General features: G+C 45.6%; 1 protein-coding gene across 2 annotated transcripts; it reads right to left on the bottom strand.

The window, feature by feature from the left end:
- UBAC1 (UBA domain containing 1) lies at positions 1-12,435 on the bottom strand. 2 transcript variants are annotated; one of them, XM_028715122.2, is made up of 10 exons: positions 12,211-12,434; positions 11,459-11,579; positions 10,814-10,887; positions 9,810-9,917; positions 5,906-6,008; positions 5,522-5,630; positions 3,620-3,857; positions 2,922-3,008; positions 1,535-1,673; positions 1-854 (listed from the first exon to the last, which is right to left on the bottom strand). In XM_028715122.2, exons 1-10 carry the CDS (start codon positions 12,346-12,348, stop codon positions 739-741), a joined length of 1,233 nt encoding a protein of 410 aa, XP_028570955.2. In that variant the 5' UTR covers positions 12,349-12,434; the 3' UTR covers positions 1-738. The 2 variants fall into 2 exon arrangements, with proteins under 2 accessions (XP_028570955.2, XP_028570956.2); XM_028715123.2 differs by lacking the exon at positions 9,810-9,917 and having other exon boundaries at positions 12,211-12,435.
- Between the last annotated feature and the right edge of the window lie 14,428 nt (positions 12,436-26,863).

The raw sequence follows: 26,863 nt of genomic DNA, 5'->3' as shown, positions 1-26,863 counted from the left end.
CACATGCAAGATGTGTTTTATTCTCTGCGAAGGAACCCTGACCAAAACCAGACCCGGCCTCAGAAGGGCTTCAGACTGAAAGAAAAAGCTGAGGGTGACCAATTCTTATGTTCTTAATGCCAGCTCCTTCAGATGGGGTGAGGAAGGTTACTTCCAGGGTCTCTCTATTCTACAATGACAAAAAACAGAATGCGAGAATGGTGTTCGCTATCTCAGTGCAGAGGTAACTGTATGAGGAGAAACAAACATTCTGGAGCTGACACTGTGGGGCCAGTCAGGAAGAGGCCTCTGCACTCAGTCTGAACATTAAAAACATGAATTATCTTTTCATTTCTTCAATAAACACATTCCGAGATAACTGTGAACACCTTTTCATGTATTTAGATGTATAATTTCCTGTTTCTATAGAAACACTTGAAAGAAAACAAACACCTAAGTCTTCAAACCATCTTCCACTAACACGGGGTGTGTGTGTGTGTGGAATAATAATAATAATAATCACACAGTATGTAAGCCAGAACTGCAAACAAAAAAGTGGGTGACACAGCAACCCCAAAATGCAAAGAGTGAACACCCAACACACTACTTCTGCTCTCTCCTGGTAAACAATTTGCCCTTTTTGTTCTTCTGGAGACTCGGGGCCAAAAAGAGTCCAAAATGACCATACAAGCAAGGAGTTTTACTCCTCCCCCCTTCTTCTTGTTCTTCATCTTGTTCTTCTTCCTCCTCCTCTTCCTCCTATGTGCGATTCAGCGTCTGGAAGATTCGGGAAATCTGTAACATGACTGGCCCTGTTTCTGGATCGTTCATCCACTGAGTGCTGTTTAAAGGGTTTTCAAGCATATCTTCAAAGGCTGCCAAAGAAAGGAGGGTGGGGATGTTCAATTTATAAGATACAAGATAAACTACAACATTTTATGCATTTCCCCATCTCAGTTTCCAACCTGGACTCTGAGTCCAGTTAAGCAGCCCAAAACAAGCATCAACTGGAGAGACTGAAAATTCCCTTACAAAAAGTAACTGGTCCAATAGGCTGAACTACTTTTGCAGTTTAATTGCTGCAGATTCCATTTTGTTACTGTCTTTAGGTTCTTATCTGAAATGCAATACCATTTTTTTGTAAGCCTCCTGAGATACTGCAGGATTTGGGGCTGCTTAACACAAAGGGACGCGAGTGGCGCTGTGTGTTAAACCACAGAGCCGAGGACTTGCCGATCAGAAGGTCGGCGGTTCGAATCCCCAAGATGGGGTGAGCTCCTGTTGCTCGGTCCCTGCTCCTGCCAACCTAGCAGTTTGAAAGCACATCAAAGTGCAAGTAGATAAATAGGTACCACACCGGCGGGAAGGTAAACAGCGTTTCCGTGCACTGCTCTGGTTCGCCAGAAGCGTCTTAGTCATGCTGGCCACATGACCCGGAAGCTGAGTGCCGCAACCCCAGAGTCGGCCACGACTGGACCTAATGGTCAGGGGTCCCTTTACAAAGAGTCATAGTAATTCAGCCCACACAGATTTCCCATGGCACAAGAGTACTGACCAAGTAGCGTTTTAGGATTCGTGAGTCCCAACTGTACCACTGGGTTTTCTAGGATGGCTTGGAAGAGGGGGCTGGCAGGATCTATCCCCTTGTCTAAGTCTTCTGGGGTGGGCTTCCGGTCTCCCAACAGCCACTCACACTGCAGAGCAAGTCAGAAGGAAATACGTTAAGGCAGCAAATCCTTTTACAGTGGTACCTTGGGTTAAGTACTTAATTCGTTACGGAGGTCCATACTTAACCTGAAACTGTTCTTAACCTGAAGACCACTTTAGCTAAAGGGGTCTCCCACTGCTGCTGCGCCGCCGCCACACAATTTCTGTTCTCATCCTGAAGCAAAGTTCTTAACCCGAGGTAATATTTCTGGGTTAGCGGAGTCTGTAACCTGAAGCATATGTAACCTGAGGCGTTTGTAACCTGAGGTACCACTGTACTTCCCTTTCGCTGTAAACACAATTCACGCATGGCTCTGCTTTTTAATGCTTAGTTTGGAAGTCTTAGTACAGTTTTCGCACAAAAACAAGGGTTACAATTCAGACACAGACAAAGTTTTTAAAGAGCAGCAGAAGCTCACCCAGGAAGGAGGCAATTTCTCCTGCTACACAGACCTGGCTTTTCAAGCATTTTCTAGAGAATCTGGTGGCCAGATGAAGCAGAAGACCCACCCAGCCCAGCACCCTGTCCTCACAGTGGCCAACCAGATGAACTAAAGAAAAGCCCCCCAGTGCAACAGCCTCACTCCTCGCTTGCTTTTACAGAGCATCCATCTTCTAACAACATTTGTTTTCTGATGAGGGAAACAAGAGCATGGCAGACGAACACAAGCTCCAAGGAAGCCAATGGAGATTTCACACAGAAGCAGGCTACATGCTCTAACCCCTCTCTACTACTACCACCCCAGCCCAGCAATGGTCCTTTCCAGTATAAGGCTTGGCGTTTGCCACCCGCTGCAAAGTACAACTTCCATGTGCTATCCTGCTTAACACTAGCTCCTCACATGTGGCTTCCAACTCCCAAGCCCAAAGGAGTCCTAACAAGATGAGCTGAAATAAGCTGCAGCTTTATAAAATTCTCCACTAAGCAGGAATTACTGCATTTGATGGCAAGGATCAAGGATTGCGCCAATTCAATTGCACTGGGGTGGCCCAGGGTTTTTAAAGAGAGAGAATTACATGCATCTCCACCACATTCTCAAATGCAAGGATCCATTCTTGGTGCATCTAGGAAAAAGCCATGCCATCTGCTAAACGTTCCCCACAGAAGGGACCTTGAAAGAATTCACCCACATCATGAGGCTCATCACCCAAAGGCACCCACAAGGTGCATGTGATGGTTTGGGAGGCAAAAGAGAACAGGCAGAGCCCTCAGGCATGATGGTACAGGTACTCACTGCTGCATTCTGCTGGTTGTTGTTCACTCGGAGGGCATCCACCACCTCTCTCTCATCAAAGCCCATCTCCATCAAGGCAATGACAGCCTGAAAGCAGAACCACAGAGCTTATGCCAGGGACAAGGGCAAAGCCCTTCCAAAGGTCTACAACATACAAGGGCCAGGAGGTGACGGCCATACCCAAGTACGAGGCAGAAGGGGAGGACAGAGGCCAAGTTTTTAGGAGCAAGGAGATTGTAAAACATAAGCCTGTCCATAAAAGGGTATGCATTGATTTTGCTGAGCTCCACTTGTCACCACTCTCTGTGAAATCAAAGAGATGCAAAAATATATCTCATGCTAGACTGGGCCCTTTTGGTGTCAAGTGCTGCAAAATTTGAAGTGGGTGTTTTGACAGAAGCAGTAGAGATGCCCACAACAGCCCAGGGGACAAGCTGGGAAGCTGAACAATTTCTAAATGGTTACCATCCTACCCAAAAGCATTTTTATCATGTTGGCTTTTGGGGGGAAAACAGACGGCCACAGCTTTCAGATTAAAAAAGCAGTTACCACAAAATACCACCACTGTATAGAATCAAATGTCCGTTTTGGGAATCTGACACACTGTGGACTGAGAATTTATGGACCATTTCCAGTGGCATCAGCAGACTCTCACACCCAAATCCAAAAGAACACATGTGCACATACAGAAAGCATACCCGCGGATCAGGCCGGAACTCTCTTTTCCTGCGGATCTTCTTGAATATTTCTGTCAGCTCATCTTTTGGCTCTTCTCTCCCCACTTCTTGGTTGGGCCCCTCGGGCGCCTGGGCAGGGGGGGCTGCCACTCCTTCCACTGAGGCATTTTCCAGAGAGAACTGACCTGGCAGGGGGGCATCAACGGTGGGGTCATCCGAGTGTTCAATCAGCCACTCCATGGCCTGAGTCACAGACATGCTGGGTGAAAAAGTTGACATGTAAGGAAGCAGCACCAACAACACTGGGGCAGAAACAAACTGGGGTGGGGGTGGGGGTTTACCCTTTGCCGATTCTCAGTGGACTTTGGCTCCTGCCACTTTTGCCAGTGGCCCTGCAAACCACAGTGACTACCAGCCACACTTTTGAACTTCAGTGGAACGGACTCCCTTGCAAAGTGGTGAGCTCTCCTTCACTGGAGGTTTTTAAGCAGAGGTTGGGTGGCTTTAGCTGAGCTTCCTGCACTGAAGGGGTTGGGCTGGATGACCCACAGGGTCCCTTCCAACTCTACAGTTTTATGATTCTATGAGACAAGAGAGCCTGGGAGAGAAAGAGCATTATGCGTGTGCACCAGAAACAAGCTGGAGGAAATGAAGGACAGCTGAAACTCTGTGGAACAGCACACCTGGAACACAGAGACGTGGGTGTTGCTGGGGACCTTTAGCAAGCCATAGAGGGGCAGGAACTATGGCAAGTGCTCACAGAACTCAACGCCAACTGGCTAATTCAGCCTGGAAACTTGGCTGGGCCTCCCATTCTAAGCTCGAGCATTCACCATTCACCACCAATTCCCTCAAGAGCAGCAGAAAGCTACAACTTCTGTATATTCTGTGTATTCACAAAACTGAAGAGGCAGCAAGTGGCCAACTCTACTTGCTCCTGTCACTTGAAAACAGGCAGCCAACCATCTCTTCACACTCACTTGCAGTTCTGTCTACCAGCAACAGCCCCCCGCCATTCCCCTGGCTCATAAAACCTATAATATGCTTGGGGAATATGTTGGAAAGGGAACAGGGAGAGAAATCACATGGTGGCTCTCCCTGGAACTTTTATTTTTTTAAAAAAATTAAGCATACCTATACAATGCATTCCCAAATAGCAATGCAATCATGGGAGAAGGAGCCTCTCCAATTCGGATTCATTTACTGGTATCAAGTCATCAGACCATCACTTAATATATATATAATGAGAGGAGGACAATGAGAGGAGATATGATAGCTATCTTCAATTAATAAAGGGAACAGCTCATCCTCAGAAGCGAAGCACAAGTTCAATATAAAGGGTTATAGCTCCTGTTGTCATGTTGGTTAATTTCAATGAGTGCTGTGGATATGGACAAGCTGGAAGGTGTGTAGAGGAGGGCAACCAAAATAATCAAGGATATGGAAACCAAGTCTTAATAGTTGAGGGAATTGAGTATGTTTAGCCAGGAGACGAGGACAATAAGAGGACAATGAGAGGAGATATGATAGGTATCTTCAAATATCTCAAAGGTTGTCCCATGGAAGATGGGGCAAGCTTGCTTTCTCCTGCTTTGGAGAGTAGGTTCCGAACTAATGGATTCAAGTTACAAGAAAGGAGATTCCAACTAAACACTGGGAAGAACTTTTCTGACAGTAAGAACTGTTCAACAGTGGAATGGACTCCCTTGGAAGGTGGTGGACTCTCCTTCCTTGGAGGTTTTTAAGCAGAGGCTGGACATCTGCCATCAGTGCTTTAGTTGAGATTCCTGCATTGCAGGGGGTTGGACTAGATGGCCCTCAGGGTTCCTTCCAGCTCTACAATTCTATGAGTCTTCACTTACAGTCTTCTGTGGGGGGCGGGCACCCATCTCAAGGGGAGGCTCAATTGCCAGGGACACCTACTGGTTCAAGCGAAGGGCTTTGACCGCTCTGCTTTCTGGGAAGCCCATTTCTGTCAGTTGGCGCAAGGCAATCTCATCCACTCGGTCGTCCTCATCTTCATCCAGCATGGCTAGGGACAAGAATGGCAAGGTCAGTTCACACCTCAGCTCTACCAGTGCTGGGGAAAAGCAGGTCCATGTGTGCTTTGGGCATCGATCTCTTCTCACGAAAGCAGGGCGGCACTTGCTCCCCACCACGCTTAAACTTCCTCAGACCTTCCCAATCTCCAAAACAGTGCTTGCAGTCCATGGCAGGAGCCATGTCAGCCCCTCTGTATGACCAGTGGACCAAACACACCTCAGGATGTAAGTCCTAGGAAGAAGGTCAGAAAACACCCCATCGTACCATTTGCTTTCTTAAAGAGCTCAACTGCATCTGGGTTCAAAGCTAGCAGCTTCTGGGCAACTTCTATGAGAGAAACCAAGATCTTCCGAAGCTCCGTCTGGAACTGAAAGAGGGAAGGCAGTCAAGGAATTTTGTAGGTCACTTGTCAGGCATGCACCTTCCGCCCTTGTTCCTGTGCCAGGAGCGAGGGAGGGCAAAGAGTACTGAGCAGAATGAAGGGGGTGAGGAAGGTATGGGGGGTTTCTTAAACACCTTTTTTTCACCATAAGGTTTATAGGTAGGTTACAATAAAATAACAATACAATGTTCAAATCAGAAAAACACTGTGGGGCTCAGGTGTCAAAGGCTCGGGGAAAGAGGTGCAGCTTAAGAATACACTCATATTACGCTAATACTAGAAAAGCACCATCCATGAAATCTTGCAAAAAGTCAATCAGATCACAACATCTTATTAACCTGATTGCTTTCCAACACACACAAGTTATTAGTTCCATCAAGAAAAGGAGGATGCCAAATCACTGGCCTGGTTTGCTAGTGACATTCAACCATAGTTAAAAATAAATGATGGTATATGGCACCAGACAGACTAGCAAAAATGAATAGATTGATTAGTAATAAATGTTGGAGATGCAATAAGATGTAGGGCACTCTATACCATATGTGGTGGACATGTTCAGAGATCAAAAAATTCTGGGAAACGATCCATGAAGAAATTAAAAAAATAATAAAGGTTTCATATAACAAAAGGGCAGAAATGTACTTATTAGAAATTTTGAGTAAAGATATCCCCAAAGATAAAATTAACATATTCCTATACGCAACAACAGCAGCGAGAATGTTGGTGGACAGTTACTGGAAAGTAAATAACATCCCAACAAAAAAAGGAATGGTTAAGTAAACTATGTGAGTATCTGGAGTTAGCAAAATTGATGGATATAATAAGGCATAAATCTAAAACTATGGTACAGAAACAATGGGAATGCTTAAATGAGTATTTACACAAACAGGCATCAAACACGAAAGTTTGGTTGTGCTTAGACTAACCTTGTGAAGAATACAGAGAATGCAAAGATTAGATGGACTCTGAAAGAATTTAAGGAAAGGAAGGGACTGAAGAACAGAGGTGAATTAGATAACCAAGAGACGTGTGGTGAATGCGGTGGAAGTCTTTTATAATATTTTAACTAGGATTTAAATATTGTAATGTTTGAAGTATGAATTTGGAATAATTGATTATGAAAAGTATTTTTTCTCTTCATTTTTTTCTTGTTTCTTTCATCTTTTGTCTTTCTTCTTTTCTAGTCTGCATTCTGGAAAATTGTGTAGACAAATTGTTTTTATGTATGGTTATGTATTGTTTCTATTTCTTTTCTTCTATTCCTTTTTTTGTAGCATATAGTAAAAATAAATAAATAAATAAATAAAGGCTTAACACAGGGGTGGAGAATACCTTTTGGTCTGAGATTCAAAAGCAGCCAACCTTCCACACATGACACTGACAGACAGGCAGCCATAGCTAGAATCCAGTGCTGTCTGGACTGGGTACCTTTTCTGCTGCCCTGACTCCAGCAAGATGGGAGCCAGACTCAGCTTTGTTTATGCCCTGATGTAGCAATAACAGGAAGCAGTGTAGGGACCCAGTGAGGATTCATTAGTACAGAAGCATGCAACTACTTTGCAGTGAACCATCACTTATTTTTAATGATGGCTAAACAGAACCATAATTTGTAAACTGGGCCCCTGAAGGGCAGGAGGGAGCAGCTGTCCCAGCCAACAGAGTAAAGGTAAAGGACCCCTGGACAGTTAAGTCCAGTTGAAATCGACTATGGGGTGTGGTGCTCGTCTCTTTTTTTAAAAAATAAAATTTTAAAGTAGTTTTTCCATAACGAACATCATATAAAATAAACATTGATACAATATCACAATGTGGGAATTTTCCCATCCTGTGACTTCCCTCTCCCCTCTCCATGGTTCCATTATTGTTGGTTATATCAAGCATGTCCAGGTCATATTTTCCATCTGTATATATCTAATTCTTATCTATCATCATAATACTGCAAATGTTTTTCGAATCCTGATGTATCAACTTGTATACAATGCTTTGACATATATGCAAAAATAATAATAATTCCCATTCATTGTTAAATTTATCATCCTGATTTCTGAGTCTTCCTGTTAATTTTGCCATCTCTGTATATTCCATCAACTTAATTTGCCCATCTTTCTTCGTGAATTTTTTTTCCTCTTTCCAGCATTTGGTTATCAATTTTCGTGCGGCCGTGGTTGCATACATAAATAGATTTTTATATTTTTGGGGTATTTTCCTTGCTGTTATTCTTAATAAAAAGGCTTCTGGCTTTTTAACAAAAGTTATTTTAAGCATTTTTTTCAATTCATTATATATCCTTTCCCAAAAATTCTTTATAACTTTGCATTGCCACCACACATGATAAAATGTACCATCTACCTCTTTACATTTCCAACATTTCATTTCTTCTGATTTGTACATTTATGATAATTTTACTGGCGTTAAATACCACCTATACATCATTTTCATATAATTTTCTTTTAACAATGTACAAGCCATAAATTTCAAATCATTTCCCCACAATTTTTTCCAATCTGACATTTGGATATTATGTCCCATGTCTTTGGCCCACTTTATCACTACACATTTGACGTCTTCATCCTTAGTATCCCATTCAAGCAACAAGCTACATACTCTTGACAATACAGTGGTACCTCAGGTTACATATGCTTCAGGTTACAGACTCCACTAACCCAGAAATAGTGCTTCAGGTTAAGAACTTTGCTTCAGGATGAGAACAGAAAGCGGCGAAGCGGCAGCAGGAGGTCCCATTAGCTAAAGTAGTTCTTTAGGTTAAGAACAGTTTCAAGTTAAGAACGGACCTCCAGAATGAATTAAGTACTTAGCCTGAGGTACCACTGTACTCTATTATCACATTCATTTTTATCAATGATATTCTTCCTATCAATGACATATTTATTCTTCTCCAAATCTCTAAATTCCTCTTTATCTCTTTCCATGTTTTTTCATAGCTATCTTTAATTATATTTATATTTTTCCTGTTGGCCAAATTCCTAAAGAATTCACTCTTTTATGAATATTTATACCTGCCTTCTCTTCTATCTTAATTTTATCTTGTCCTGAGACATTTTTAACTATACGTTTTGTTTTTGTTTATTTAATTTAAAACCTGATACTAGGTCGATTTTTTTTAATTTTCCTCAATACAGTGGTACCTCTGGTTATGAACTTAAATTCGTTCAGGAGGTCCATTTTTAACCTGAAACCATTCTTAACCTGAGGTACCACTTTAGCTAATGGGGCCTCCCACTGCTGCCACCACGCAATTTCTGTTCTCATCCTGAGGTAAAGTTCTTAACCGGAAGCACTACTTCCAGGTTAGCAGAGTCTGTAACCCAATGCGTTTGTAACCCGAGGTATCACTGTACTTCCGATAACAAAACTATCGGATCTTCCACCGTGATTACTAGATCATCTGTGAATGCTTTCAATTTATAGGCTTTGCTCCCCACCTTAATTCCTTTAATCGCATCGTCCAGATCATGTGGCAAGACTTAACCACTTCTGGTGCACGAAACACTCTGACAAGTATACCTTCCTGCCACAGTGGTACCTACTGATCTACTTGTGCTGGTATCCTTTCAAACTGCTAGGTTGACAGGAGCTGGGACAGAGCAACAGGAGCTCACCCCATCATGCTGCCAACCTTACGATCAATAAGCCTAAGAGGCTCAGTGGTATAGACCACAGCACCACCTGCATCCCTAGCCAGCAGAGTAGTGACTGCTAGAGATCGCTGAGCAGAGCTGATGGGCCCCAGACTGTAGCAGCCCAGAAGAGAAGCAGAGTACTCACATCCCTCATACTGTGGTGAGCCACACTGCGGTCCACACTGTGGGACGGGAGGCTGGTGGTTGCCTTCAGAATTGCCTCCTTGTCAGGTGCCTTCTGTTCCTGTTTCCGCTAAAAGAGAAGTGAAATATGCTGTCTGCATAGTGCAGCAATCTCCTTCAAAGAAGCAGGCATCAATGAGACAAGAACTAGCTCCTCCAGAAAGGAAATGCCCATTCCTCTTATAATGAGGGTTTCATTTCTTGAGGAGCCTTTCTAGATCCTTTAGGGAAGCACACTATCACTCTCTGCCAATGGTGCCCACCAGGTAGGGGGACAATGCAACAGCCACCCTTTCCCAACCACCCTACATGCACATTTTGTTGGCCAGCTAGTCATGCCTCTTGCCTTGCAGTTCTTTTCATCACTTCCACAAAAATGTTGGAGAAAAAATATCCCCTGGCCCTTTAAAAAAATGCCTTACAAGATGTGTGCATTGATAACTGCTCTCTTGGGGACATACAGACACCCTGCTTATCAATTGAGGATAGGAAGGCTGCCAGCAAGCAGCTAAATATAGAACCTAGGAGATCTTGAATGATCAGCACACACCGCCCAAAATAGGCTACAGGGACATAGAGCTCAAAGACGGCGGGGGGGGGGGGGGAGAGCAGCTGCTTCCCACCTGCTGCCCAGATCTGCCTTTGCCGCCCAACATGCACACAATCAGCCACACAGCTCTACTTCCTAAACCTCACTCTTAAAATTTCTCCCAGGGCCCTGGGAGATCTGCTCTGCACTGGCTTTGGATAGCTCCCATGCTGGCTGTTTTTTTCACAGAGAGACTCACAGGGTAAACACAGGCAGACTGTGCCTTAAAGGATGCAAAGAAAGAAGCAGAAATACTCCTACAAGCTGACAAGATGGACTCTCTCCTGAAATCCAAGCCAGATGAGCCACAGGTATCTTTCTACAACTTGTCAAGGCAAAGGCCAGAAGAAGCCACCCCACAAGGCCCCTGGACTCACTTTTTCCTCTGCAGAAATGTCCACCATTTTTGGAGGGGCAGGTGGAGCTCTTTTCTTGACTAGCACTAAAACATCTAGAGAGAGAAGAATTGTCTGGAGTCAGAGAACAAGCCTTCCTTGCACATTTTCTGCAAAGGGGGTATGGGAAGATAAAGTATTCTGCTGTGTTATGCCCCCACCAGTAGAAGATGAGTCCACAGGGAGAAATGAAATACAGGCCCCCATTTATATGGGTGTTCTGAGGCAAAGCACACGTCAGTGAAATCACGTATAATTGAAACCCATTGAAAAGCCTGCAACACCCTGTTCCCCCTTTTAGTGATGCTTCAGTGATTTTTTCATGATGCTTCCAGGTCACTTCTGGCTTCAGCATGATGCACGTAAACACAATTGTTCACATATTGAACGTGCATAAACGGGGGACTGCCTGCAGAGTAATGACTTTAATACTATTTCTGAGGACAGCACATGGCAGTAAATGATACAGTCACATTCCCCTCAGTGTCCTGAGTGCTTAAGAAGCTGAAAGTTGTCCTCCAGACTGGAATTCAGATGGGAACACTTCTGCCCATTGCTTAAGACTAATTGCACATTCTGGGTATCTGGATACTCCCTGGGGTGTTACTTATCACAACACTCCCTTACCTTGGTCTTGAATATTTTCCTCCAGGACCGTTTTTGTGTCGGTCAGCACCTTTTCTGAAGCTGCATGTATCAATTTATGGTGTGTTATACATTTTGGATCCTCCAGGCTGCCGGGTGCACACTGAGGTGGGAAAGTAAAAAGAAGCAGAAGCTGAATCAAACTACTAAACTGGGGGTGGGGATGGGGTGTGTGTGCACGCAAGCCTTTTCCACCTGGGCCAAACGCTTCCAAGGTACATCGCAGCAACAACAAAACAAAACAAAACAAAACCCAGCCCCTATGTTCTGCAAAATCACAAACGGTCAGAAAAACCCTGGGAGAGAAGGAAGTGAACGCAAGGTAGGGAAGGCTGGAATTCCGCAGCTGAACACCAGCTTCGCCTGCAGAAGGCCCCGCGGAGGAGGGGGCATAGCAGCACCCCTGACTCCCAACCCCAGAGGGCCGAGGGTCGGATCCGACAGCTTCTCGAGGCAACAACTGCGACTGCAAGCGGAGCATAGCTGTCAACTTCTCCCTTTTCTTGCGAGGAATCCTATTCGGAATTTAAAAAAGGGAAGCGTTGACAGCTATGAAGCGGGGAGGCGGGCGCGTCTACCAGCAGCCACTTCAACGCTGGCCCTGCAAAGCCTCCCTCCCCACTCCCGCTGATGAACCCAGCAGGATCGGGGCCGCTCCGAGCACATAAGGACCCCTGGCCAGGCCCCGCATTCACCGCCCCCCTCCGCTCCCTCCTCTGCTCCCCTCCGCTCACGCGTTTGAGGCAGCGCTCTTTGAGCCGCTCCACGGCCGCGTCCTCGGGCACCTCCTCCAGCCATTCGGTACCGTCCAGGGCGCAGACGCGGACCCGCAGCACCTTCGCCGCGAAGATCTTGTCCTCCTGCACGAACATCGCCGCATCGCCGCCGGGAAGCCGCCCAGGGAGAACGCAAGGATGCGAACGGCCGGCCGGGAAAGGAGACCGGATGTGGGCGGAGAGGAGGGAGGGGAGGGGCAGGAAGCCCGTCGCCCGTGGGATACCGGGAGCTGCAGTCCCAGCCTCCGCCGCGGAACTACCCGACGCTCTTCTATAGAGATAGGAAAGCTGTAGAGTGGATCATTGCCTGGTTGACAGAGGCAACCTCGGGGGCCGATTCCAACCCGCCCAACCCGTTAGCTCCACCCCGAGTGGACTGCCGCGGAACTCCTTGGGGAAAGAGGCTCCTCTTTCAGGCGCAGTTTTCAAACATGAGAGAACAGCACTCATAGTATGCAGATGTCCAAAAATAGCTTTAGCACATGTAATAAGACAGGAATCCAATATCTCTATTCAGTTACTAAACTGAAAAGTATGGAGAGACCTGGCCTGAATAGAGACATTGGATTCTTGTCTCATTACATAGGCTAAAGCTATTTTTGGTCATCTGCATACTATCCCTTGCTTTTTCCTGTAGGACTAACTGCAATCGTTAACAGCCACAGGTTTACCATACCCATTGAGTCAATCACCCATCTCCTACTACCGTTCTGAGAAAAACCCCACCCCACCCTCCCACTATATATAAGGGTCTGGTGACTTCTGCTTCAGTGTATCTGAAAAAGTGTGCATGCACACGAAAGCTTATACCAAGATCAAACTTAGTTGGTCTCTAAGGTGCTACTGGACGATTTTGTAATTTTACACGAGGGGCTGATGCAGTTTAAAGTGGAGGGAAGAGACCTACAACCTCACAGTGTGGGCCAAGGTTTCTGTTCCCACACTGCAGATGTGGGATCGGACAGTGAAAACAGCTTACACAGTAGTTCAGAGAGAAAGAAGGGGGCTGTACCTAGACAAATCCCTCCAGTTCCTTGAGAAAGGTTTTGCTGGTTTTTCATTACAGCAGATAAGTCTTAGTAGTTTGTTAAGGATTCCCACTGCCTGCAGTAGCATCCCTGCATCAGAGACATCTGAGAAAGTGGCATGGAATGGGTGCTGTCTCCCCCACTTTTACTATTATTATATTCAGTGCTATTTTTCTAGAAAAAGAGGTGCCAGAACTCACTATGAATGCTTCCCTTGTTTTCTTATAATGGCAATGGCATCCAACTGAGAGGTGACCGAACTGAGTTCCAGTGAGTTATGGCTGAAAAAAAGCCCCAATTATATTATGTATGTTATGTTTTAATATGTAAAAGGCCCAGTGGTCTCTTGATTTTATTATTATTATTATTATTATTATTAGTAGTAGTAGTAGTAGTAGTAGTAGCAGCAGCAGCAGCAGCAGCAGCAGCAATAAATTGTACAGGGTAGAGGTGGGAGCTGGGTGAAGTTGGTTTTGCAACCACATTGCCTAAAGCTCAAGGTATTTTTCTGTCTCGGGGGGGGGGGGTGAGAGAGAGAGAGAGACAGAACACCAGCTGCTCCCCAAAACACAGAATTCCCATTTTCTGCTCCAGAGTTTTGCATGTGCCCTGCACATATCTACCCAGGTTTACTCCAGAGTAAGCCCAGTGAGGTTGACTCCCTGGCAGTGTTCGAAATTAGCCAGGCTCCAGTTGCATTTTGCACCTGTATTTTGACCACTTGCGACCAAGTGAAGATGCCTGGGTGCCAGGATGACTCTCAATATCTCATTGGATCTGGATTATTTTCACACACTAATATCCCATCCAGTAGAATTCCTTCAGTTATATTTTATCTGCATAATTGGAATGAATTTCTGGAACCAAATTGCTTTTTCTGTGCAGCCTGAGTAGGAACAGTCACCATTAAGAAAAAGAGCTTGGAATAGGTCAATGTATACAGGAACTGTCCCTGAATGAAGTGAATTTTCTTCTTTAAGTTCTCAGAGCTTTTAACCTAGCTCAAGATTGTCATCAAAACTAGCCAGATGTTTAACTGAGAATCAATCAAAGTCAGCCCACCATTTGAAAAATAAGACTTTAGAGCCATCTTGCCCAAAAATGACAACAAAACATTCCATTTTGGTGACTACAACCTTGGTTTAAGCAGTCATTTGGGACCTAGCTGTGAGTTTCTAACCCTGCTCCCTGGTGTCTCCAAGGAGGGTTGACTTGAACACCCGCAGAAAGTGAGTGTGGGGAGGTTGGATCCCACTCGTGTCATAGTCTCAATTCTCGCCCAGAAACAGAAAACATTTCAAAGGTGTTTTTTCACAATAGGTTTTGACAATTTGATTTAGAAGGCAAAGAAAGGCAAAGGCAAAGCCATCCTTCGTGATGGATTAGTGATGCTCTAGAAATGACAAAGCCCCACAAGAGGGCAGAGGAGGGCTGGAAGCACCAGCCAGAAAAGATTGAATCATCTCCACCGCATAGAATCACAGAGTTGGAAGGGACCCCAAGGGTCATGTAGTCCAACTCCTTGCAATGAGAGGGTCTTGGGGGTAGCAGCCGCTTAGAACATCTGCTGTGATTGATGGATTCCCATTAGCAACAATACTTAACTGGAAAGTGCAACACACACTTCTTTTATTGCATTTTACCTATTTACTTCAAATTAAAGCAATGAATTTCATTCAAACTTGACTTCCCTTGCAATGCAAGGTACAGGGTGGGCACAAAGAAAGAGACACATGACTCCAAGGCGGGCAGAAAATAAGAAGTCAGATGAATACACCTGGACTCCCCTGACATCAATTCAGCCTACCAGCTCCTGACCAGGACTGCCCCTCTTCCCCAGCCAAATAAAACTCCTTTCCCAGGCTGATGAAAGCAAAGGGACATCAGCAGCCATGGGAGAAAGCCAGACACTTCTATTTTGATTCCTGGCACCCTGCTTTGGGGATCTGAACTGAAAACTTTGTTGCCAGGTTGAGAAGCGCCAGTTCAAGGCAGCACCTGGAGCCTGACTCCTGAAGGGGACTCATCTTGGGATTCTTATGGCCTCCCCTTTCCCCACAGGAAGTTTGGGGGCAGCAGGAGAGGGTAACAAGTTATGCTGTGGATGGTTTGAAAAGGGGCTCCAGTTCCACCACTTTCCTTCACTGGAAATTGTTGGCTGGGGCATGCATGTGGTGTTGCTATTTTCACCTGTGCTGCAATGTGGCTGCTAAACAGTGTTATGTGACCTCAACATTGCAACACTTCTTTCCCCATGTTTCTAGGGTGAGAAGGGGTTTTTTGTGGGGGTGAGGGTTTTTCCTGGGAACAAGCCATTCCCCCATGCAACCTGCCAGATTGGTTTATGCTCCGACGGCCTCAGCCCAGTATACCTGAAGGAGCGTCTCCACCCCCATCGTTCTGCCGGGACACTGAGGTCCAGCGGCAAGGGCCTTCTGGCGGTTCTCGCACTGAGAGAAGCAAATCTACAGGGAACCAGGCAGAGGGCCTTCTCGGTAGTGGCACCCGCCCTGTGGAACACCCTCCCATCAGATGTCAAAGAGATAAACAACTACCTGACATTTAGAAAACATCTGAAGGCAGCCCTGTTTAGGAAAGTTTTTAATGTGTGACATTTTAATGTATTTTTAATCTTTGTTGGAAGCCGCCCAGAGTGGCTGGGGAAACCCAGCTGGACGGGCGGGGTACAAATAATAAATTCTTCTTCTTCTTCTTCTTCTTCTTCTTCTTCTTCTTCTTCTTCTTCTTCTTCTTCTTCTTCTTCTCCCCTTCCTCCTCCTCCTCCCAGATTCATCAGGCAAACCTCTAGCCACCCTTGCACTGAGCTTTGAATGATCTTGAGGATTGAGATAATTAATTCTTTTTTGTCTTTTCCAAATATTCATAAAGCCCTATTGCTGTGCCGTTTATTCCTTGATGGTTTCCTTGATGGGGTGGCTAGCGTCACTTGATTTCCAGTATTTTACAGACCCAGCTCCATTACTTTGCTTAACTGTGTGCCCTAACTGGGTAAAGTTGGGTTTAGATGCTTAAAGCCTATGTACTCAAAATACCTGAAGAAAGCATTACTGTCCTAGTACAAAAGTTGTATAAACAGATGGTTTGCCTCTGGAAGGAACATAGAAGAACAGAATCACAGAACTGTAGAGCTAGAAGAGATCCTGATGGCTATTTAGTCCAGTGTTCCCCAACCTTTTCCCAACCATGGCTCCCTTCCAACCTGGTTTCCTTCCTGTGGCCCACCCCATGGGCATAGCTGAAGGGGCCAGGGGAGAGCAGCTGCCCCCCATAAGTAACAAATCAATACAAATCTGAGGTTCTGCCCCCCTAACAAAAATCCTGGCTACACCCATGCCACCTTCCATCCTACTGGTAGAAAGTTAGCTATTTAAATGTTTTGTTTGTAAATAGAACATGTTATATTTATATTTTTTATAGTTTATACAAAATACAATTACATAAAATGATAGAAACAAAATGAAACATTGTTGAAACAGAAAAACATAGAATCATCTTTCTAGTGCAACCCCCTACAATGTTGCAAACTCTGCTAAAGCATCCATGACAGATGCCCATCCAACCTCTGCTTAGAAACCACCAAGGAAGTTGAGTCCAGAACCTCCTGAGGGAGATCCATCTTCTATGTATAAAAAAAGTAAACAATACTTAATTGACCCTAGTTATTTGACACAGAGGTGGAAACCTACAGATACAGTCCAAAAGGTGCACAGGGAGTTCTGTATATATGGGAGAATCTTAAAAAGAAAGTGGTCCTCGCTGACTTGGTGCAAAAAGCTCTTGTTATTCAGAGAAGCCCTGGCTGCCTAGATAAAACACTATAGCCCCCCCCACCCTTACCTGGGAGTAAGGCCCACTGAACTCGGTGTGGCTTTCTTTTGAGTAGACTTAGTTATTTACTAGATGCAAGTCAGAAACACCAGATAACCCCACTCAGCTAGGCACTGGGGTGGATTTCACCGGGTGCCTTGCAGAGCCAGGCCGATGGGCCCTGCGTCACTTGGCAACATCCAATGGCCCTGATCCACTAGGTGCTGGGGTGGATTGCACCCTGCACCTTGCAGAGTCAGGCCCAGGCTGCCACCGCATCCAGCACTGGAAGCACCAACAAGCAGCTCCGGCTTGCCCAGCCCTATCAATTGCTGCCCCACCACTGCACTCACCTGACCTGGGGGTTCTTGACAGCAGGCTCTACTGGTCAAAATGGGAGGCTCAGCAATCACCCTCTCCCTCCAGAAACAAACCAGGACTGCTCCAAGGAAACCCATGTGGCAAAAAGGAGCATTAGGACCTGGTTGGCCACCCTCTTGCCAACTTGTGATTGGCCAAGCAGATAGCCAGTCAATCAGGATTAAAAAAAAAAAAAAAGATTTCCCCCTTTACTTCTCATTTCCCTCTGTGGCCCCCTAGCCTTGTGCTGTGCTCCACCCCCATTTACGGGATTTTCACCTGTGGCCCCCTTGGAATATCCTGGGGGCTCCCAGGGGGCCATATGGGAAACACTGATTTAGTCCAACCCCCTGCAATGCAGGAATCGTGGCTAAAGCATCCCTGACAGGTGGCCACTCAATCTCGGATTAAAATCCTCCAGTGAACTAGAGACCATCACCTTCCAAGGGAGTCTGTTCCACTGAGATAACTTAGTTCATAGAACATGAGACATCTGAGGGTGATGGGTTTGAGCCCCACATCGGGCAAAAGATCCTTGCATTGCAGCGTGTCGGACTAGAGGACCCTTGTGATTCCCACCCCTGAACAGAATTCCATACCCCGTCTGCATTTGTAAGAACTCATTCATTTAGTGTGGAAGCACCTGTACTTTGGAACTCCCTGTATCTTAATATCAAGCAGGTGCTTTCCCGGTATTCCTTTGGTGACTGCTAAAAGAATTCCTGCTTTGATAAGCCTGTCCATATGCTTAGAAAGCTGATGTGAATTTTAATCTGTTTTTGTATTTTAACTTTTGTATGTTTAAAAGTATTGTTGTATTTTTTCCCTGGATTTTAATGTTTTATCTTTTTGGTAACTGCTTTTTGTTTTGTTTAAAGCAATCAAGTGGCATAAATTTAAATAAACAGATAGATGCTATGGGCTCAGTTACTCTGAGCTGGACTGGGAAAGTCAGTGTCACTATGAGCAGAAAGGGGACCTGCAACAAAAAGGGTGCAGTGTATCCTCATCCCCTGAGAAGAGTTCAGCTCTTGCACAGCACCCCAGGCCCTTATGGCCTCCCCCCAGGTTGCTAGCACATTGTGTAAGGATTTCAAACAGGAATTTCAGACCATCCTCAATGCCTCCTTTTTTCCATTGCATGTCTTGCAGCTTACTTCGGCATGTGGATACTTTCCTCTTCAACCTGGTGCTCTATTCCTCTTGGCCTCCAACCACCTGAGCTGGCTATTAGAGGGGAATCTATTTTGCACTGCCTCTTCTCCCTCTTTATGGAACAGAATCTCAGGAGTCCCTGCATGGATGGACTAACTCTCAAAGTATTTTAAAAACAGCTTAATAGACTGTGCTGTTCCTGCCGAGATCCCATTTTCAGCAACCAAACCCCACAAAGGACAGGTCTTGTTTTCCCCAATGCCACTAGGAGGTAGGGAGCATTCTGAGGGGGCTTGCATTTTACGTAAGAACCTAGAAAGAGAGTGTGCATTATGGCATGTTTTATCGGGGGGGGGGGGCCCTCTTCCCCATTTTGCCGTAACACAAAGCAATAAAGATGAAGGCCGACAGAAGCCTTCTCATCCGGCATCTCAGGCTCGTAAATGAGTCTCATATTTATAGCGCTACAGCAGAGAGGAAATGACTATTGAGCACCTGATTTAGCCATTCAAATTCTTTGTAGTGCTTTAGATTAATAAAAAGAATTTAATAACGAATCGAGATGGTTTATATGGCATGGGAATCACAGCTACTGTACTTCCATTGCTGAAAAATGGGAAGTGGGAAGAGAAAGAGGTGATATAAGCTATGGTAAAAATGACAAAAAAACCCTACCAATTCCAGTTATATATAGTGCTCTATGGGCTTGCTTGCTTTTTTTTAACCCAATAAATATAATTGAGTCTTCTGCCCATTTGAGATGATTTGGTGGGAACCTATGTAATTTTTTGGTTAAAAACCACCTCATCCTCAGCAGCTTAAGAAAGCAATTAAATGCAAAATAAATTCTACTGTCAGTGCACTTAAAATCAGATCAAGGCTCATTTACTACCACCAATGAATCAGTTATTCATTTCCAGCCTGCAAACAGTCTACTCCGTTCGTCTCCTCTCCACCACTATATTTCTAAATGTTGCAGCAACCAGTTAACCTTTGCATGGCAGCAAGTAGCTTAAAATGTTCTCAGTGCAGTTAGGAGTCACAGAATCAGAACTATAGTGTTGCAAGTGATTCAAAGAGCCATCTAGTCCAACCGCCTGCAATGCAGGAATCACAGCTACATCAGCCGGACTGCTGGGGTTCCTCTGGCTGAGCATGTGTCCTTGCTACTCTGTGACTGTGGCTTCTAATCTGAGAAGCTGGCCTGGTCTTATGATGTAAAGGTAAAGGGACCCCTGACTATTAGGTCCAGTCGCGGACGACTCTGGGGTTGCAGCGCTCATCTCGCTTTACTGGCCGAGGAAGCCGGTGTACAGCTTCCGGGTCATGTGGCCAGCATGACTTAGCCGCTTCTGGCAAACCAGAGCAGCACACGGAAATGCCATTTACCTTCCCACCGAAGCGGTACCTATTCATCTACTTGCACTTCATAATTTCGAACTGCTAGGTTGGCAGGAGCAGGGACAGAGCAACGGGAGCTCACCCCGTTGCGGGGATTTGAACCGCCGACCCTCTGATCGGCAAGCCCTAGGCTCTGTGGTTTAACCCACAGTGCCACCTGTGTCCCGTCTTATGATGTAGGTGTCCTTAAAAACAAAGGGAGACCTGAGTGAGGTGCAATGGGTGATTCCTGCAGAAAAGACCTTTTCAGTGGTGAACCCCTCCCTCCGGTAATGGAAAGTTCTTCCCAAAGAGAAACCTGAGAACTTCCAAGAAAACAAAAGTCTCCAAGGAAGAAATATGTCTAACAATTGCTACAGTTTGATACAATTTCCTTCATAAGTCATCTGCCTATGCTTAATTTATTCATGGGCATCATTTTAATGCAACATCATACATATTCATGCCATTATTGATGGCTGTGCTAGAAAATGCTTGCACCATTTCAGAGAATTGTAAGCACAGCTCCCACTGCTCCCAAGAAAGTCTTCCGGGCCTTCCTGGGGCTTTCCTGACACTACAGACAATATTAATATTAACAATATTATTAACCATTCACATGGGCAGAGATGCTTGCTAAAGCCACAGTGGCTTAGCATTAACATGCATTTGCTGCAAGCTCAGGGATGAAATAGGATGCTTCACGAAGTTGACAAGGAGATCTGTTTTGGAGTCAGTCCCTCTAAGTCTCACATGTAGCCACAACTTGATTTGAATTATCAACTGCTGCAAATGGGTCTAGCTGTGGCTTGCTCAACATACAGCCACCACCTGCCAAGGAGGGGGCCCAGACAGCAGCAGCAGCAGCAAAGAATACATGAAATGGCACAGCACTGGTAGCATTTCCCTATTTTTAAATTGTGAAATGAGTGCTGTTGGGATAGAGCACACAGCTTCTATGAAATCGTAACAACTTTCAAACATAGGGCATCCTTTCTTCCAGACATCACAGCTGAGCACAAACAATTTCTGAAGCTACTTTGCTTCCACAGGATAGGCCCTGCCTGCCACTATGAAACACAGACATCAGTCTAAAATCTCTTATACCTTTTATGTAAAGCTGGTACTTACCATGTTGCTACAGTAAGTGCCACACTTTTAACCAATGCTTTTCTTCTAGAAAAAAATGGTGCCAGTACTGCGTACTCTTGAGTACCCCTATAAAAAAGCACCGTCTATTCCTACAAAGGTCTTCCATCTGAATTTACCTTAAAATTTTACCTAAACGATGTCTCGTGCTTCTCTGTCAGCTATCACACATAGGAAGGTGGCCAGTACACGGTCAGACCATTGACCCATCTTGCCCACCCGCATGGACTGGCAGCAGTTCTCCAGGGCTTCAGGCAAGATTCCAGCCCTACCTGGAGGAGATGCTACCTGCAGACCACGCTCTACCACTAACCAAACCAGAGATCCTTCCTGCCACCCTCTGCAGGGCCTTCGTAAGCCTCACATTCACAGGAGCGAACAAGGCAAAGGAGAGAAACTCAGCAAAGAGAATGGCTGGTGCTCTGGTTACCCCATGGACGGTGCGCTGGGAAGCTGACCCACAGAGCAGCTCAGTCATCAGCAGTCGCCAGGCAGGGGCATTTTTTGCCGTGCAAAAGGCAGGCGGCCTCAATTCTTCCAGGCTGCCCAAAGGGCCGGTCATCCATTCACCCGTTTGTTTGGCTGCGTGGGGGTGAGAGGGGCGGCGGATGGGGCGAGGCAGGCAGAAACCGGGCGAGCCCCAACGAATCCGCCCAGCCTACTCCGCAGGGCTGTTGTGGGGATTATCACTACGGGGAGGAGGGCAGCGGGTCCACGTGCAGCGCCCTGAACTCCCTCAAGGGGCTGAAACACCATCGCCGTCGGGACCGCCCCGCCTCCAAGCATTATCGGGATCCTCCCGCCTCACTCTCTCAGGAGAGGGAGGGACGGGCGGCGGCGGCACCACGACTTAGCTGACTCTCGTCCGCTCCGTCTTCTTGCCTTCCTTACTTTGAGCCAGCGGCGAGGAAAGAGTCGCGCGGGCTGATGGCATCATCGCATGGCGTTAATCCGCCGCGGCCTCCAAGGCGGAAGTGCGAGCCGGGAAGCGGTTACCTAGCAACGGAGAGGAAAAGTCCGAGGCCTGCTGGGCCTTTGGAGTACATCCATGACATGCGTTAAACTGGTTTTCATATTGCTTTAAAGTTTAAACCAATCGTGGTTCTGCTCCTCCCTCCCCCGAAAAAGAAAAGAATACTGTACTAGGAACTTTAATTTGTTTAAGATGCTGAGGATGGTTAGGAGGCTCTACAGCTACAATTCCCGGAGTTCCTTGCGAAAAGGGATTGATTGCTAAACCACTCTGCAATTTGCAACCCTGGGAAGGGGGAAATGGGGGCGATATCCTAACTCCCGAACTACAGTTCCCAGAAATCTTGGTTTGGGGGGAGCCATGGCTCTTTAAAGTGGTCTCTTAACGTTTTCAGTGCATAGTGTGAATGTAGCTTTGATTTGCTTTTTCCTGCCTGGTAAGGGAAAGTTAGAAGAGTGGAGGGCAGGATGGGATCTCTGGCCCTCCAGTGGTTGTGGGAGGCTGACCAATCCCCTCGCCGCTTCCCCCTAGCCACACTAGCCAGTGCTGATGGGGGCTACAAAGAGCAGCCACATTTGGAGGCTCGCAGGTGCTCCTCACCCTTGTCATAAAGCTCCCCTCCCTTTTTTTCAGGGGGCCCCAACTGAGTCCATCAACAATTCCCACACTGGGCAAATTCGTTGCCCTGTTGAATGTTTAACTGTAGTAAAACAAGGCATTTTCTTTAGGATTGGGAAGTCAACCGTTATTTTGTTATGCTGTCAATTGTGCAACTGGGTTTTTATTTCAATTTCCCCCATAAATTTTACCCCACACCTTCAGCCTGCAAGGACAGCTAACACAAAGAAAAAACAACAATATGGGATAAAATCAGTTGCTGATAATATGTGGCTTCCCACAATACCCAGATTATTTTGCTTCTCCTACAAATTTCCTGGGAACCACCTTAAGCCCACAAATTTCCCTTGATCACTTCTTGCCATTTTTGTTTTCAAAAAGAGATTTGGGAGATGTGGTTCATTAGTACCACCTCTCAAGAGCTGCTTCCCAAACGACGAATTCTTTTTTATGACTTCCTGCATTCTACCAAATATGTCAGCAAACTTTAAATACCTCTCCTTCTCTCCCCTAGAAACCAGTTTATGGACTCTTCCATGAAGAAGAGGACAAAAAGTGAAAGAGAAGCCCTGCCTCTATTCCAGAACAGATTTTACAATTAACAGAATATATGTACAGCCCGAGCTTACAGCACACAACTGATTCTGATTAAACATTAAGGAAGAACTTTCTGATGGTAAGAGCTCTTTGACAATGGAAAGGATTTCCTAGGAAGGGGGTGGACTCCCCTTCATTGGTGGTTTCTAAACAGAGGTTGAATGGCCATTTGTCAGGGATGCTTTAGCTGTGATTCCTGCATTGCAGGTGGTTGCATTAGGTCAGGCAACCCCAAACTCGGCCATCCAGATGTTTTGGGGCTACAACTCCCATCATCCCTAGCTAACAGGACCAATGGTCAGGGATGATGGGAACTGTAGTCCCAAAACATCTGGAGGGCTGAGTTTTGGGGTGCCTGCATTAGGTGATCCTTGAGGTCCCTTCCAACTCCACAGCTATGATTCTATGAAAATGATGTGGGGAAGCATTAAGTCATCACACTTGAGTGCCACCATTCTGTACACTGCTGTTGCAATTGCCACAGATGAGATGGCAGGGTGGGAAGAAGTGATCCCCAGTGCTAAGAAACCAAGAGGTTGAGTTTCCCTGTAACCCAGGGCTAGGGAATATCTATGTTGTACTATTTTATTGTTGTTAGCCACCCTGAGCCCGGCTTCGGCTGGGGAGGGTGGGATATAAATAAAGTTATTTTTTATTTTATTTTATTTTTATTATTATTATTATTATTATTATTATTATTATTATTATTATTATTATTACAGCTCTACAAATGTTGATGGACTCTTAGCTCTTTTCAGACCCTGCAGCCAGTATGGCCGGTGGCCAGGGATAAAAGTATTATGCCAGATTTTCATGAATATGATTTAAGGGACCCACACATTTTAGATTTCACACTTCTCCCAGGCAAATCCAGCAGTAAAGGAAATAAGATAAAGCTCCATGGCTACGAGGAAGAGCTGCACTAGGCAGTGTTTCTAAGGTAGGGGCACTTATTTATTTAAGAGAGTTCTCTCCACTTCAACAGCAGGGAAAGGTACATGGAAAAATGTAGGTGAGTTAATTAAATAATAATAACCAACATTTCCCAGTCTACACATTTGGCATTAAACAGGATGAGTAACCAGTTCCATGATTCCACCAAACCAGCAGTTGTAGCTGCAGTTGTTCAGCACCAATTAGGGGACAGTTCCACAGTCCCAAAAGAAAAAAAATGCAACCAAATATTCACACAGTTGGGTTTTTTTTTTAAATGCAAAAGTTGCCAATTGGGGTGGGGAGGCCAAAACAGCAGCCCCTCCCTCACGCTTGTTCTCAGGCAGTTTTTCCAGCTTTGCATTTGCTCTGGTGCTGCCTCCTTCTGGAAAGGCTCCTTCACTCTAGGAACTGTGTCATGAAGCAGCAAATAATTCATTCCTATTTCTTATTCCTGCAACCGACCACCATCCATCCCCTACTGACAATACTGCAAGCCAAAGACCTCATTTGGGAAATGGCATTGATAAGTAATCAGTGTGAAGTATGGGAGCATCTGGGCTTTGGCTTTCCTAAAACACTGATGCCTGCAAGAAAAGGGAAAGTCTGATTATAACAACTCATTTAGAATAAATCAGTTTGGAAATGGCTTCTATAACACAGTAGGAAGTTTTATGATTCTACATTACAATGGTTTAGGGGGGCCCTCCTATCCATAGGAAAGAAATTAAATGGCTGTGGTTTGGGAGCAATTGCTTTATATATATTTTAGGTAACTAGAGGAAAATGCAACTTTGCAGCATTTTAATGGTCAATTTGCCTAGGTAAACAGGCAGTAAACTGACAGTTACTGCAGCTATCATGCTTGATGTTGAACACTGGCCTCAGAAATGGGCTGCAAGAGAAAAGCTCAAACCAGCCATGGATCCTTTAGGTGGCACTTTTACGTGGCTATAGTCTCATGCACTAACACCTGTGATGAAAACATCCTTTCTTACTATGTTTTGATACAACAGGGTACCTAAGCTCCAATTTAGGTCCTTAGTTGCTGTAAGAGCTAACTGCCCCCCCCCCCAATACAGCTCATCTTTGCCCTGCTCAGTGATAATCCTAGCTGGCATACATCAAACTGATAAGACTGCGTATCAGTGATATCATCAGGATTGGATGATGGGGGCAGAACTCTAGGATTTAGAATACGAGCCACCCACCCACACCATTCCACCATTCCCACATGCTGCAGGGATAGCATACCATGTTTTGAAATAAGTAAAGCAATACACATTGGGCTCCAGAGACCAAAGTTCTCAAATGGCCTGCACTAATATCCAGGGGCTCTCTAAGCTTCAGAAAGGGGCCTGGTCCAGGCCTTATTTGGAGAATCCAGGAACCAAATGCAGGGCCTTTTGCAAACAAAACAGATACTCCACCTCTGAGCTTTTCCGAGCGTTGAGAACTGGTTGGCTGGCAGAGTTGTCACTCCATGATTTATTACTTGACCATTTTTAAGTGGCAATGACAGAGACTAACCTCAGGGCCTTTGAAAGGAAAAGCAGCTGCTCGAGTTAGGTCTGTCAGGGCCCCTTACTTGGCCCACAAGACCATGTTCCCCTGCCAGTAGTGCCCACCTGTCCTACTCCTAACATGTGTGGGGCAAGGGAAGATGTGGCTTCCTGTCAAAAGTGGGGCTTGCTGGCATAAGCACTCAACTTTTCTTCAAGAAGCTTGATTTCAAGCCAATTCCCCAGGTTGGAGATGGGACTGGCACACGGCACAGCCACCATCTGTCTGTGCCATGTGCCCCTTACCTGGCCTGCCCCACCTCCCACACCATACCTCCCCCTACCCTGAACCACTGTGATTGGGACCTCTCCTGCTCTCTCCAGCTCCTCTTTTCTGAGGCACATCCCATAAAAAGCTCAGATTTAGAAGCATACAAGGTAAAAGAATTAATAACAATTTAAAACATTTTTTACAAATGGGGAAATAACAGAACTGAAACCAGCTAAACAATACCCCAACCTAAAGGTCTGTTCAGCTGCCTCAGCTTTCTAAGCTGCAGTCAGTCAGGGCCCAGCCCTCCTAGGCAAGGTGGAAAAGATCTGAAAGGCAGGGAGCAGGTCCCCCAAGACTCACAACCAAGATGGTGTCTGAAAAGCTCAGCAGTCTCAGCTACACCCGCACAACTCCTCTGTAGAATGAGTCCCCCTTTATCAGAGCAAAACACTATTTCTTCCTCCACTTGCCTTGCACTTTCACCCGTCTTAAAAGCAAACAGAGCTCCAAAACAGGAATGTCATGGCCACCCCCAGAAGTGATGAGGAATACGGTAACCCTTTTTTGAAGATTCAATTGTGCCTCAATACTTACATATGAACACAACCTATTTATCTGTCAATAAATGACACATAACACAATTCAGAGGGCTTATACTCACAGGCACCGTATTGCAGTAAAATGTAGGGGACAGGACCAGATTTATAGGAAACCAGAATCATTCTACGCCCCACCCTACCTCAGCCCCTTCTTACCCCCATTGTACTCCAGAAATGGTGGATGAGGGAGCAGGGCAGCAGAAACAAGAGACAGA

The sequence above is a fragment of the Podarcis muralis genome, chromosome Z (genome assembly GCF_964188315.1).
Source record: "Podarcis muralis chromosome Z, rPodMur119.hap1.1, whole genome shotgun sequence".
NCBI classification, from domain to species: domain Eukaryota; kingdom Metazoa; phylum Chordata; class Lepidosauria; order Squamata; family Lacertidae; genus Podarcis; species Podarcis muralis.
The sequence above is the reverse complement of the archived record's forward strand: the minus strand, read 5'-3'. Positions and strand labels throughout refer to the sequence as shown.

Excerpts from the sequence above, each read along its gene's own strand:
- UBAC1 (XM_028715122.2), bottom strand. The coding sequence starts at position 12,348 with ATGTTCGTGCAGGAGGACAAGATCTTCGCGGCGAAGGTGCTGCGGGTC. Across the intron at positions 5,631-5,905 it reads GCTCTTTAAGAAAGCAAATG|CCATGCTGGATGAAGATGAG; the intron begins GTACGATGGGGT and ends TCTTGTCCCTAG. Across the intron at positions 1,674-2,921 it reads ACAACCAGCAGAATGCAGCA|TGTGAGTGGCTGTTGGGAGA; the intron begins GTGAGTACCTGT and ends CTTGCTCTGCAG.